This window comes from Microtus pennsylvanicus, chromosome 14, assembly GCF_037038515.1.
Source record: "Microtus pennsylvanicus isolate mMicPen1 chromosome 14, mMicPen1.hap1, whole genome shotgun sequence".
NCBI lineage: Eukaryota > Metazoa > Chordata > Mammalia > Rodentia > Cricetidae > Microtus > Microtus pennsylvanicus.
In genome coordinates this window covers 76,252,865-76,264,952 of record NC_134592.1, presented here as the reverse complement: position 1 = coordinate 76,264,952, position 12,088 = coordinate 76,252,865, and the positions used below count along the sequence as shown (strand labels likewise).

Genomic DNA, 12,088 nt, shown 5'->3' with positions numbered 1-12,088 from the left:
AAATCATCTAATGTTGAAATTACAATTTTTTTTGCAATTGTTTGCATCTTGGTGTTAATAGAAAACTTCCTAACATATCGCACCTTTATAAGTATTCTATATGAATTAATATATTTAGCATGTACAACAGACCTGTAAAATTGGTGTGATTATTGTCTCTCCCTTTTTACAAATGAGAAAACATAAACACATAGAAGTAAATTAGACTGTCTAGGTTTACACAGCAGCATAGCCAGGATTTGAAAGCTGGCAACCAGAGTACCACACCTGTGCTCTTTAACTACAACACTGTACATAGTAAGGACATGCCATGTGTGCGGCATGTAAGTAAAGAGAAATAAAAATGGCCAACTATTAGAAGCAGGGCATGTATTCATTTGACAAGTCAAACACAACTCTTACCTGATGTTCTATTGAAATATTTCTGATTCATTACAAAAACAAAGGTAAATTTATTAGAACCATTCTGAGACACTCAGAGAGAAGAAAATTCATGTAAGGACCGATGTTTTCAAGCTTTGTCAACAAGAGGAAGAATACATTTGTAGCTTTCCTCAATGAAAAGTAACTCTTATTTACCTATCTACCATCTGAGACTTTTCTTATTTCTTCTCTCTATAATGCCCAATTCTCTGTTCCTACTCCTTCCCATAGCAGACAATAAATACATCATTTCAGTCCACTATGGTGCCTCACCTAGAAATAGAGAAGACAAAGTGATCAAGATATGGAAGCACAAATCAGTAGGTGAGTATGGAAACTATATATCAAATAATCTCTTTGAATTTGCATTACACCAAATGGTACCATGCCTGAGAAAAAACAGAAAGCAGAACTTTGTGTGTCAATTATGCCTGATCACGATGTGAAGCAATGGGACTGTTATTTTAATTATTAGCTCCAACTTCCTTAAATTCAAATGGTACCTCACAAGAACCCCCAAGTTACAAAGGACTTTAAAAATAGACTCTGTAATGCTGTGTAAAATTATCAATTTAAATAACAACAGTCTCCAAAATTTTATATCCAAAAGAAACTACCTCATTTAACAAATAAGCTCTGACTCTGGGAGCAAAATTCATGTCCAGCATCATGTGGTTGCTAGGAAACTTTGCACTTTGCTTCCTGGCAGATCACCTACCTTTAAGTCAGAAGAGCTGCTGTGTGCTTGCTCTGCCTTAAAAAAAAAATCGTAGAACAGTAGGGAATTCAAAGACTCCCAAGATGCACCCAACATGAAATTTATAATGCAGTGAGATGAGGATGACCTCTGTATACTTCCCTTTAAATCATGTTCTTAGCAAATAAAGTCATGTAACTAAGAGCACCACCCAACAGATATCTCACCAACTGCATGATGCACCAAATCCAGATCAATATCAGATAAACCTTCTAAGGGTGATACGGAAAGAATTCAGGGAGATATTTTACTTCCTATTCAAAGATGGAATGACATAAATGGAGAGAGGTCATGTCCACATCCTAGTTATTTCCAATTACCAGCTCAAAAAACAGTGCTTCTTCATAACATCTGGATCCTTAAAGGAACTATGTGGTGGGTACAACTATGACTCAAAGATCTGACCTATCCTCAAGGATAAATCACCAGTGGTCTTAGGAGCTTTATAAAGTAACAAATATAACACCTAAGACAAATCCCAAAGAAAATTCAAGGGGTTAGAATAGATGATGATATTTGAATCTAAGAAATAAAAGCCACAAAAAGCACCTGAAAAGTTAAGATCCAGTTGCATTGCAGGAATCCTACCTCCTAACTCAGACTCCAAGAGTTGTGATTAAGTGCATAGAATTTATACTATTTAAAATAAACGAAGCTACACACTGTAGTCAAGAGACCAACTTCCCCATAGAATTCCTGTTCTCTAGAGTAAAAATTTACCAAATGAAATATGATGCAAGGACAAAATCAGACGGCTTCAATTAATTACATACATAGCCATACAATTTTAGTGATGCAATGGAAACAAATTCAATGTATTTCCCCCATACATTTCCACTGAAAATAAATACCAGATCATAAATAAAATAGCCCAAAGGCACTAAGTCAGGGTAAGCAGTTGATGAACTATGCCGCTCTACTCATACCATCATACCTGTTTCTTCTGAAATGAAAATGTTGGCTTTGCAAGCGCCACTCGCCCCTGTTGATGTTTGCTGTAGCCATGGTCAACTTCAACATGATCGTTGACATTGTGGCTGACAGCAAGCCCTTGGGCCACATCTTCATTGAGCTGTTTGGAGAAAACTCTCCAAAGACAACAGGAAAATTTTATGCTTTAAAAACTAGAAAGAAAGGATTACTCCTTTCACAGAATTATTCCAAAATTCTTATTCCAGGATGACAACTTCACATGTTGTAATGTAGCATGTCCATCTATAGGAAGAAATTTGAGGAAGAGAACTTCAGCCTGAAGCAAACAGACACTGGCATCTTGCCCATGGAAAATGCTGGACCAATCACCAGCTGTTCCTAGTTTTTCAACTGCATTCCAAGACTGAGTGGCTAGATGGCAAACAGGTGATGTTAGCGAAAGTGAAAGAAGACATGAGCATTGTGGAAGCTACAGAGAGTTTAAGGTCCAAGAATGGTAAGACCAGAAAGAATATCTCCATTGCTGACTATGAACAACTCTAATTCTTTTGACTTTCAGACATATTACCCACAAGACCATTCCTTCTGTAGTTCAGGAAAGCATCTCTGCCCCCTCTACTCACCATACCAGAACAACCACTCTCACTAATTTTATTTATAATCCATATTATCCTCTGATGTGGGAGTGTTATATATCAATTTGTTGATTCCTTTGGCTAAGCAATAAAGAAACTGCTAGGCCCATTTGATAGGCCCACCCTTAGGTGGGTGGAGTAAACAGAACAGAACGCCCAGAGGAAGAGGAAGTGAGGTCAGACTCCACAGCTCCGCTCTCCGGAGCAGACGCAGGAGAGACGCCATGCTACCTGCTCCAGGGAAGACGCACACCATGCCCCAGCTCCGACCCAGGATGGACTTAGGCTAGAATCTTCCCGGTAAGCGCACCTAGGGGCGCTACATAGATTATTAGAAATGGGCCAGAGCAGTGTTTAAATGAATACAGTGTCTGTGTAATTATTTCGGGGCATAAGCTAGCCGGGCAGGTGGCTTGGGTTTGGGGGACGCAATCCCGCCGCCGCCCCTTATTACTACAAATGACGCCCAGACATGTGGCTAACTAAACCCACTTAAAAAACCTGAGAAGGCTTAAAAATAAGGGAGAGAGAGTTTAACACAGATTTTTGCTGTTTGTTGGTGGCGTGCTGTAGAGAGATTTCCTGATTCGGCAACAGCAGCAGAAAAAACGCTGTGTCATTTCAAAGCGAGGCTTCCTGGGGCTGTGCCGCCAGTGCAAACTCTGGCTTTATGTTTGTGTTCCCGCTTGGGATCGGAAGGAGAGTGCTCTGAGACCTTGACAATGACTCAGAGCTCCCCGCCTGCTCCTGGGCAGAAGGCAGAATCAGGCTTAGGCAGGCGGAAGAGCATGGCGGATTCCTGCCGCCAAACAGGGACGTGTTTTCAGACTGAGCAGTGCTCTGCATGTCAGATTTGGATGTAACTTGGATGAAAAGAATTTCTGTGCTGCACGCTCAGTCTCAGAATTAAAGTGCAGAGTGCCGCTCCTACCTGGTAGCCCCAAGAGGCTTCCTGACTCAGCTTTAGCTGCAAAACCCTGCGGCTCATTAAGAGGTCCTGCCACGAAACACTTAAACAGTGTTGATGAAAAGCTGAACACATGCTTTTCGGTTTTCAGGCGTAGCAGGAAAAAAGGTGCGCCGTTTAAAAATGCCGGCTTTCTGGGCCATCCTGCCAGGGCAAACTCTGACTGTTTGAGGCAGGAGGGCCGGCTACTGAGAGAGGACTTGAGTGTTGTCTGTTGTAGCTCTCTGGCTGGCAAGGACCTTGAAATGCCAGGTGTGGCTATAAACATGGCTGCAGCCTGTATTTCCGCCATGAGGCTGGAAAGCTAAGGAATGGACTGGATCTAGCTGGCAAAGCCACGCCTTTAGTCCTACTGATATTGCTTGGCAAATTAAAGACTCATGTGGTCAGAAAAAGAGAGATATACAGTAAAGAGAGATTCAAAGACAAAGAAAATTTCTAAATGGTTTACTGTGTGTTAAAAATATATGCAAGCTGAAAGTTAAAGTTCTTAAAGCAAAAAACAAAAAAAGGAAGAGAGTTGTTGTGTGTCTTAGTACACACCTTTAATCCCAACACTTGGGAGGCAGAGGGAGATAGACCTCAGTGACTTCAAGGTGTGATAGCACACGCCTTTAATCCCAGTGCCTAGAAGGCAGAGACGGACAGATCTCTGTGAGTTCAAGGTATAGTAGCAAACACCTTTAATCCCAATGCCTGGAAGGCAGAGACAGGCGGATCTCTGAGAGTTCAAAGACAGCCTGGTCAAAGATGTATGCTCAAAAAGCAAAAAGTTAACCTAGAAATGTCACAGCTTAGATTCTTAAGCGCCTAATGATTTAAAGGCGTAGATCAAAAGTGCTCCTGGATAGTAAAAAATTGCAGATTCACAATAGGACAGATTCAGACCACTAAATAAGTCACACTGTTGGATGAATGTACGTTGGCTTGGGAGAGAGAAGAAAAAGAATATAGAGAATAAAGTTAATGGTTTAAAAAGAAAAAAGTAAAAGTAAAGTCTTTAAAGAGACAGAGTACAGATAGTTATAGATATAAATAAAAATAAGCCGAGTAAAGATGGAAAATTCACAGAAAGTCTGGATTATGTACATTGTGTTTTCTTTAAAATTTTTGACTGTGAAGGAGCTAAGTACAGAGAGACATTTCATTACCTGGGCTGCCAAGCTAAACCAGAATGGATATAAGGGTATTACGATTTCAGAATTTGGGTCTAAGGATATGATGCTTTGGAGAGAGTCTTCTTTTGTTTTCACAGAGGATGAGACTCTGGATTTCTTCTATTCCGATTTGGTATGATGGACCACGTCCTCCTGAAGGGTTGCTGTGAACATCTTCAGAAAATTGCCTTGCTCAACTGCCAACTGAGATAAACCTGGCACACAGGTTACACCCTAAAATCATTAACGACGCCCCCATTCAGCAGGAAGCAGTTTGGAGAGAAAAAACTGCGCCCATGTTCCCAAATATGGTTTATAAACGTTCTTTTACATTTAAAGGGGGAAATGATATAGGTATGAATAATTTGCATTGATAGAGATTTAAGGTCAATTTTGTTATATGTATAAGTGTTTCTGATTTTGATTAAGGTATTGTGATTGTGTAGTTCATTTAAATATTTACTGCATAATTAAGAAATATAGGTTGTTAAGGGATAATCATCGATAATAGTAAAGCTTCTAGTCATGTTACTTAGATTTTCTAGATATATATAGAGATATATTTTAGATAGACATTTTCATGTCTTTCAAAGATTATAGAATAGGACATTTAATGTTTTAATAACTTAGGACTTTTCATGACAATGAGACACTCTGCTCCTGGCAGCACCAATCTACTTTAAGAAGAAGATGGGCATCGAAGAGGATCCTTATGGAGCTTGATAGCCATTTGGGCAAGAAACTGCTCTTGCCTGGACTATTGCATAAACTGGACAAAGAGAACCCGCAGAGAGAGGATTGCTGAACTTGCCTAAGGTGAGATGATCTTTTGGGGTTCCTGATTCATGAAAGAGTCTGCGAGACATTCTTCAGGACAAGCAGATAGTGACTGCCTTTGAAATTTCCTGCTTTATGGAAATGTCTGCTGGATACCATGGGCCTGAAGGCTGAAGATGGATGCCCCAATGGTACAGAGGAACTTTGGGTGACTGTCCAGGCAGCGAGATGTCTCTGTCATTTCTAGAGTTTTAAAAGTTTCTTTTTTCTTATTTGCTTATGTAGTATTGTATCTTTCTGGAGTCTTTGATGGAGTTAAGAATAGTTAGTTATAGTTATAGTTTTCCTTAGTTATGATAAAGATTATTGTAACTTTTACTTGATAACTGTTTTGTTACATGTAATTTTGCTATGTTAAGGTTAAAGCCTTCCTTTTTTTTGTTTAAACAGAAAAAGGGGAAGTGATGTGGGAGTGTTATATATCAATTTGTTGATTCCTTTGGCTAAGCAATAAAGAAACTGCTAGGCCCATTTGATAGGCCCACCCTTAGGTGGGTGGAGTAAACAGAACAGAACGCCCAGAGGAAGAGGAAGTGAGGTCAGACTCCACAGCTCCGCTCTCCGGAGCAGACGCAGGAGAGACGCCATGCTACCTGTTCCAGGGAAGACGCACACCATGCCCCAGCTCCGACCCAGGATGGACTTAGGCTAGAATCTTCCCGGTAAGCGCACCTAGGGGCGCTACATAGATTATTAGAAATGGGCCAGAGCAGTGTTTAAATGAATACAGTGTCTGTGTAATTATTTCGGGGCATAAGCTAGCCGGGCAGGTGGCTTGGGTTTGGGGGACGCAATCCCGCCGCCGCCCCTTATTACTACAATCCTCATCACTCTCCAAGTCTAGTTCGATTGTGGAGTTAAGTTTATTATTATGAATCAAAACTAAACATACATATTGGAAGTGTTCATCTGTGTTCATCAAAACATCTTGTAATTACAAAGGTAAAAGGTGAAAAACATATGCACATATTCTCAAAAACAACAATATTCAAGAGAGCTTTCAGGCCTCACGGTCCCAGCAATATTCTGCTCCGTGGCAACGTCCACTGGTTTTGCTGAGTGACTGACTGACTCCACGGGTCTTACGTTGCAGGAACCTATTGGACAAGGGCTCATATGCTGGTCCAAATTTAGGCCACACAACTCCCAAAGGTGTTATATGTGATTTGACAAGCTAGTTCAGTAATGTACTTAGTGTAAGTATGAGGAGCTGAGTATAACAACCAGAACACAAATAGATGTGGAACGCTTAAAAGTTCCAGATAGGAAGAGAGAGGGAAGATTTTAAGGTTCATTGGTTACCCAGCTTAGCCAAATCAGCATACATTAGACAAATAAGGGATTCTGTTTTCAAACAAACAAACAAACAAACAAAAAACCAAGTGATCAACACATGGGAAATAATATTTGAAGTTGAGATCTGGCCTTCAGATGCTAGTGAACACAGATATACATACACACACATGCATATTCACACAGACACTCAAAAAAATTCAACATGTATATTATCAGATTAAATAGTCAAGATATTCATATTGATGCTTACTAGTGTTTGTATTGATAAATGTAGGTAAAAACTGTTGTTCACAGAAGTTGGGCACCTTAACTCTCTGGCTATAGCTGGAAGACAATCAAAACATCCTAAGAATTTCAGAGCCAGAGATCCTTTAAAATTTAATAATGAAAAAAATGTGCTCTTCAGTGTGAAAATGTTCAAGTAGCATCTGTAAGGCTTGAGCATCAAGAATTGCACATCAGCCACAAGAGTTGTTTACATATCAATAGTTACAAAGCATTAGCTATGATATTCACATCTACTAGGAAGAGACCATGAATAGTCCTCTACTTGATAAATTATATTTTGAGGAACACATTTATAATCATTATACTAAAAACTGATAGAGCAATAAAAATTTTGGAAACAATTCTTCTCAAGAAGGAAAGCAATCCTTCACAAAGCAGGTGGTTTAAATCAGGACTCTACAAGTTTTCTGTATACGAAAAGGAAATAGCTGGGCAGTGGTGGCAGATGCCTTTAATCCCAGCACTCGGGAGGCAGAGGCAGGTGGATCTCTGTGCGTTCGAGGCCAGCCTGGTCTACAAGAGCTAGTTCCAGGACAGGCACCAAAAAGCTACGGAGAAACCCTGTCTCGAAAATCCAAAAAAAAAAAAAAGGAAAGGAAATAAAGTCATCCCAGGTAGAGCAATTTCTTGGGAAATTGATGGTCACTTGTGAACATTCATGCATGAACAAGAAACAGCAGAAGCAACAAGAAAATGAAGACTCTGTGCTGCCATTAAACACACTATTCGCCTAAAGCTTCAAACAACACATACAAAAAAGAAAAACAGGAAAATTCATAAGATTTAGTGGCACCAAAGATGCTCCATCTCTCTACTAAGAAAGGATGTTTTTTAGTACCATCCATCCATTTACCTTCAAATTTCATGATTTTATTTTTTAACAGTCAAGTGATATTTCATTGTAAACATGCCACCTTTTCTTGCTCCCTTCTTCTGTTAAGGGACATCTAGGTTCTTTCTAGTTTCTAGGTATTATGAGTAGAACAGTGATGAGCATGTCTGAGCAAGTTTCCTTGTGGTACAATGGAGTGTCTTTTGGGTATATGCCCAAGAATGGTATAGTTAGATCTTGAGGTGAATTGATTCCTATCTTTCTGAGTAACTATCATACTGATTTCCATGGTGGCTGTACAAGTTTATACCCCTATCCGCAATAGATGAGTGCTCCCCTTAATTCACATGCTTTCCAGCATTGTGTTATTGATCTTATCCGTTTTGACAGGTATAAGATAAAATCTCAATGTACTTTTGATTTACATTTCCCTCATGGCTAAGGATGCTAAACATTTCTTAAATGTTTCTCAACTGCTTGCATTTCTCCTATTGAAAATTCTCTGATTAGGTTTGTACCCCATTTTCAACTGAATTATTTGGGTTTTGGATATCTTAGCTTCTTGAGTTATATATTTTGGATATCAGCCCTCTCTCAGACGCGGAGTTAATAAAAATCTTTTTCCATTCTGAGGATGCCTCTTAGTCCTCATGATATGTTCTTTGTCTTGCAAAAACTTTTTATTATTGTGAGGACCTGCTTATTAATTACTGATCTTAGTGCCTGTATTGACAGTGTTCCTGTTCAGAAAGCCATCTCTTCTGTGCTAATGTGTTCAGGCTGTTCCCCATTTTCTCTCCTATCAGGTTCAGTGTGTCTGGTTTTATGTTGAGGTCTTTGGTCCACTTAGGGTTGACTTTTGTCCAGGGTGCTGAGTATGGTCTATTTGAAATCTTCTACATACGGACATAAATCCACATACCTATAGATACCTAATTTTTTATAACAAAGACAGAAATTGACACTGGAAAAAAAGACATCATCTCCAATAAATGATGCTGATGCTGATCAAATTGGAATGTGTATGTTATTTTTAGTATCATCTTCATTTATAAATTTTGAACATTGTAAGAGGCACTAAAGTAATTTCTTAAATGCCAAAATGTCACAAGAACTGAAATTGTTCACAGGACTTGTCTAGTGATCATAATTGGTATATCATACAAGATCCTAAGAAGCAATCAGAATAACAGAAAAATCCTTGGATGCAATTTAAATGATACATTTTCCACATAGAAGGGATAATCAGATTGTTAGCCTTATCCCACAATATCTCCTGATTAATTCCTCTGGCTCATTCCCTTTCTAAGTTAAATGTAAAGAACTTTCTTTTTTTAAGTTGTTATCCTGAGGTATTTAAATAAATAAAGCAAAGAGTAAATTTACTCATAGGGTATTTATAAAAATATTCACCTTATGCTGGGTGCATCTGGGTAAAGAAATTTCTTCTACTGATTTGCATTGCTTCATAATAATTACAGGTGTAAACAATAATTAAATGTTCAAAATTGCTAGTAGAGATGATGAGGAATTTTTCCAACATGAGAAATGCTAAGTGGTCAAGGTGATACACGTGACAATTTCCCCAATCAGATAGATTACTTTACATTTCATACATATATTGAGATTATTATATTCTACCCCATAAATTTGTTACTGTTTCTTTTTAAAACACATGTTTTTCTTTGGGAGAAAAGGTTCATTTTTTCTTCTTTTAATTACAACATTTCCCTTTCGCTTTCCTCCCACCAAACCTTCCAATTTAATTTTCCCCTCTCTCCTTCAAATTCACAGCCTCTTTTTTTCACTAATCATTATTGCATGCATATGTGTTTATATACATAAATATTCCTAAATATAATCCCGTTCAGTCTGTAAAATGTTATTTGTATGTATGCTTTCAGGGCTTACCTAAAACTACGAATTTTTTAATGGGCTTTACATTTTCACTTGGCTTGAATATTCAAATCACTCAAGGCATGATAAAAGCAGTTACCAGGAAGATAATCAAGTTCCATAAACTTCCAGAGGGGCAGATCAGCATTGTGTTTGTAGGCAACACTAGGCTACCATGGAGTTTTGACCTATTAATAAGAATCACAAAAGCAGCAATGTGATATCCTTATGTCTATGACCACCATTTTATAATATCTCACAGAAAATAGATTCATGCCAATGATAATTTACATATTTTAAAATAAATTCCTTCTTTTAGCTGTCTTTCACTCCATCCCTAGGGGTTTTTTTTAGTTGTTTATTTGTTATATACCAATCCCAGTTCCCCCTCCCTCTTCTCCCATTCCCCTCTTTTCCCCCCATCTGACCTCCAATACGCTCCTCAGAGAACTTAAGGCCTCCCCTGGGAAGTCAACTAGGACTGTCCTCTTCCCTCATTGAGGCAGGGCTAAGGCCCTTCCCCTTCCCCATGACTAGCATCCTTACGTTTTTCTGACCCACAACTTTCTCATGGCATTTTTCACCTCTGAATTTCTGAGTGTGTAGATGATGGGGTTCAGCATGGGGGTGATGACTGTGTAGAACACAGCCACAAGTTTGTCTTCAGTAAAAGTAGAGGAAGGTCTCATGTAGAGGAATATGGCAGGTCCAAAGAACAAGATGACCACAGTGATGTGAGAGGCACAGGTGGAAAGGGCCTTGCGCCTCCCCTCTGCAGAATGATTCCTCAAGTTGACAAGGATAATGACATAGGAAGACACCAAGACGAGGAAGGAACACAGAGCAATTAAGCCACTATTAGCCATTACGGTGACACTCTCCACAAAGGTATCAGTGCAAGCCAGCTTGAATAGCGGCTGGAGATCACAAAAGTAGTGATCAATCACATTGGGACCACAGAAGGGCAACTGAATAGTGATAAGAACCTGAATTAGAGAATGCAAAAAGCCCCCCAGCCACGAAACACCCACCAGCATGTGACACACTTGATGACTCATGATATTCATATAGTGAAGAGGTTTGCAGATGGCCACATAGCGATCATAGGCCATCACCACAAGCAAAAATATCTCAGCAACTCCCCAAAAATGGAAAAAGAATATCTGAGTCAGACAGCCCTTCAGGGAGATGGTTTTAACTTTGACGAGTAAGTCAATGATGAACTTAGGGACAACAGTAGAGGAGTAACAGATCTCCACCAGGGACAAGGAGCTGAGGAAGATGTACATGGGGGAACGCAGACTCTTACTGACACTGACTACTGTGACAATGAGGCCATTGCCCAGCACTGTGGCCAGATACACGGGAAGGAACAGCAAAAAGCACACTTTCTGCACCTCTGGATCCTGGAAAAGGCCAGTGATGATCAGTTCAGTCACGTTATTTGCCTTGCCCATGTTTTCAGTTCAGGAGTGGACATCAGGCAGGGACCAGCCTGAAATTCAAAAAAAAATGTAGCACCAGTTTATACAATTTACAGGATCTCAGAGGAAGCAAACCAGCAAACCACTTACTAATCATTCTTTACCCAATAGATAATAATTCGGAATTCAACATGGCACTCTAACATTTTATATTTTACTTAGTTTTATCACTGGAAAACAGAAATTCAGAGGAATAATTGCTTGCTCATAACCACACAGGCAAAGGTCACTTCTCAGTCCAGGACCATTCTTTCTAGCTTCTGGTACATATTTATGACAACGTATTCTGAATTTGGGCAGTCATTCATGCTAAGAACCTGCATTTGTACTCCTTTACTGTATTTTGATACCTCTTCTTCTTCTGGGGAATTGGCATATTTCTTCCCCTCTATTCTTTGTTTCTTTCTTCTCTTTCTCAAGAACTATCCATTTCCTGTTGTATTAATGCATGTGAAAATATCTCACCAGTTATCAAGTAAATTCCCATAATATATAAAAAGAAATACACACTGTAAAAATCGATCAACATTTCTTTTTACTTGGAAAGATGATTAACAAATGAGAGATAGTAAGTACTAATGTT

At 39.1% G+C, this 12,088-nt stretch overlaps 1 protein-coding gene across 1 annotated transcript; it reads right to left on the bottom strand.

Moving 5' to 3' along the window:
* Positions 1-669: 669 nt before the first annotated feature.
* On the bottom strand, positions 670-11,493 carry LOC142834740 (olfactory receptor 4B13-like). Its single transcript, XM_075947557.1, has 5 exons — positions 10,568-11,493; positions 7,256-7,329; positions 6,721-6,806; positions 2,115-2,252; positions 670-696 (listed from the first exon to the last, which is right to left on the bottom strand). The coding sequence occupies exons 1-5, from the start codon at positions 11,476-11,478 to the stop codon at positions 670-672; spliced, it is 1,236 nt and encodes a 411-aa protein (XP_075803672.1). The 5' UTR covers positions 11,479-11,493.
* Positions 11,494-12,088: the final 595 nt, after the last annotated feature.

Bases quoted from the DNA above. Each gene is read 5' to 3' on its own strand.
- LOC142834740 (XM_075947557.1), bottom strand. From the start codon at position 11,478: ATGGGCAAGGCAAATAACGTGACTGAACTGATCATCACTGGCCTTTTC. The intron at 7,330-10,567 runs GTAAGGATGCTA...ATTGTCTTCCAG, and splicing joins AAGTTGTGGGTCAGAAAAAC to CTATAGCCAGAGAGTTAAGG. The intron at 6,807-7,255 runs GTAAGCATCAAT...CTTGTCCAATAG, and splicing joins ATTTATCAATACAAACACTA to GTTCCTGCAACGTAAGACCC.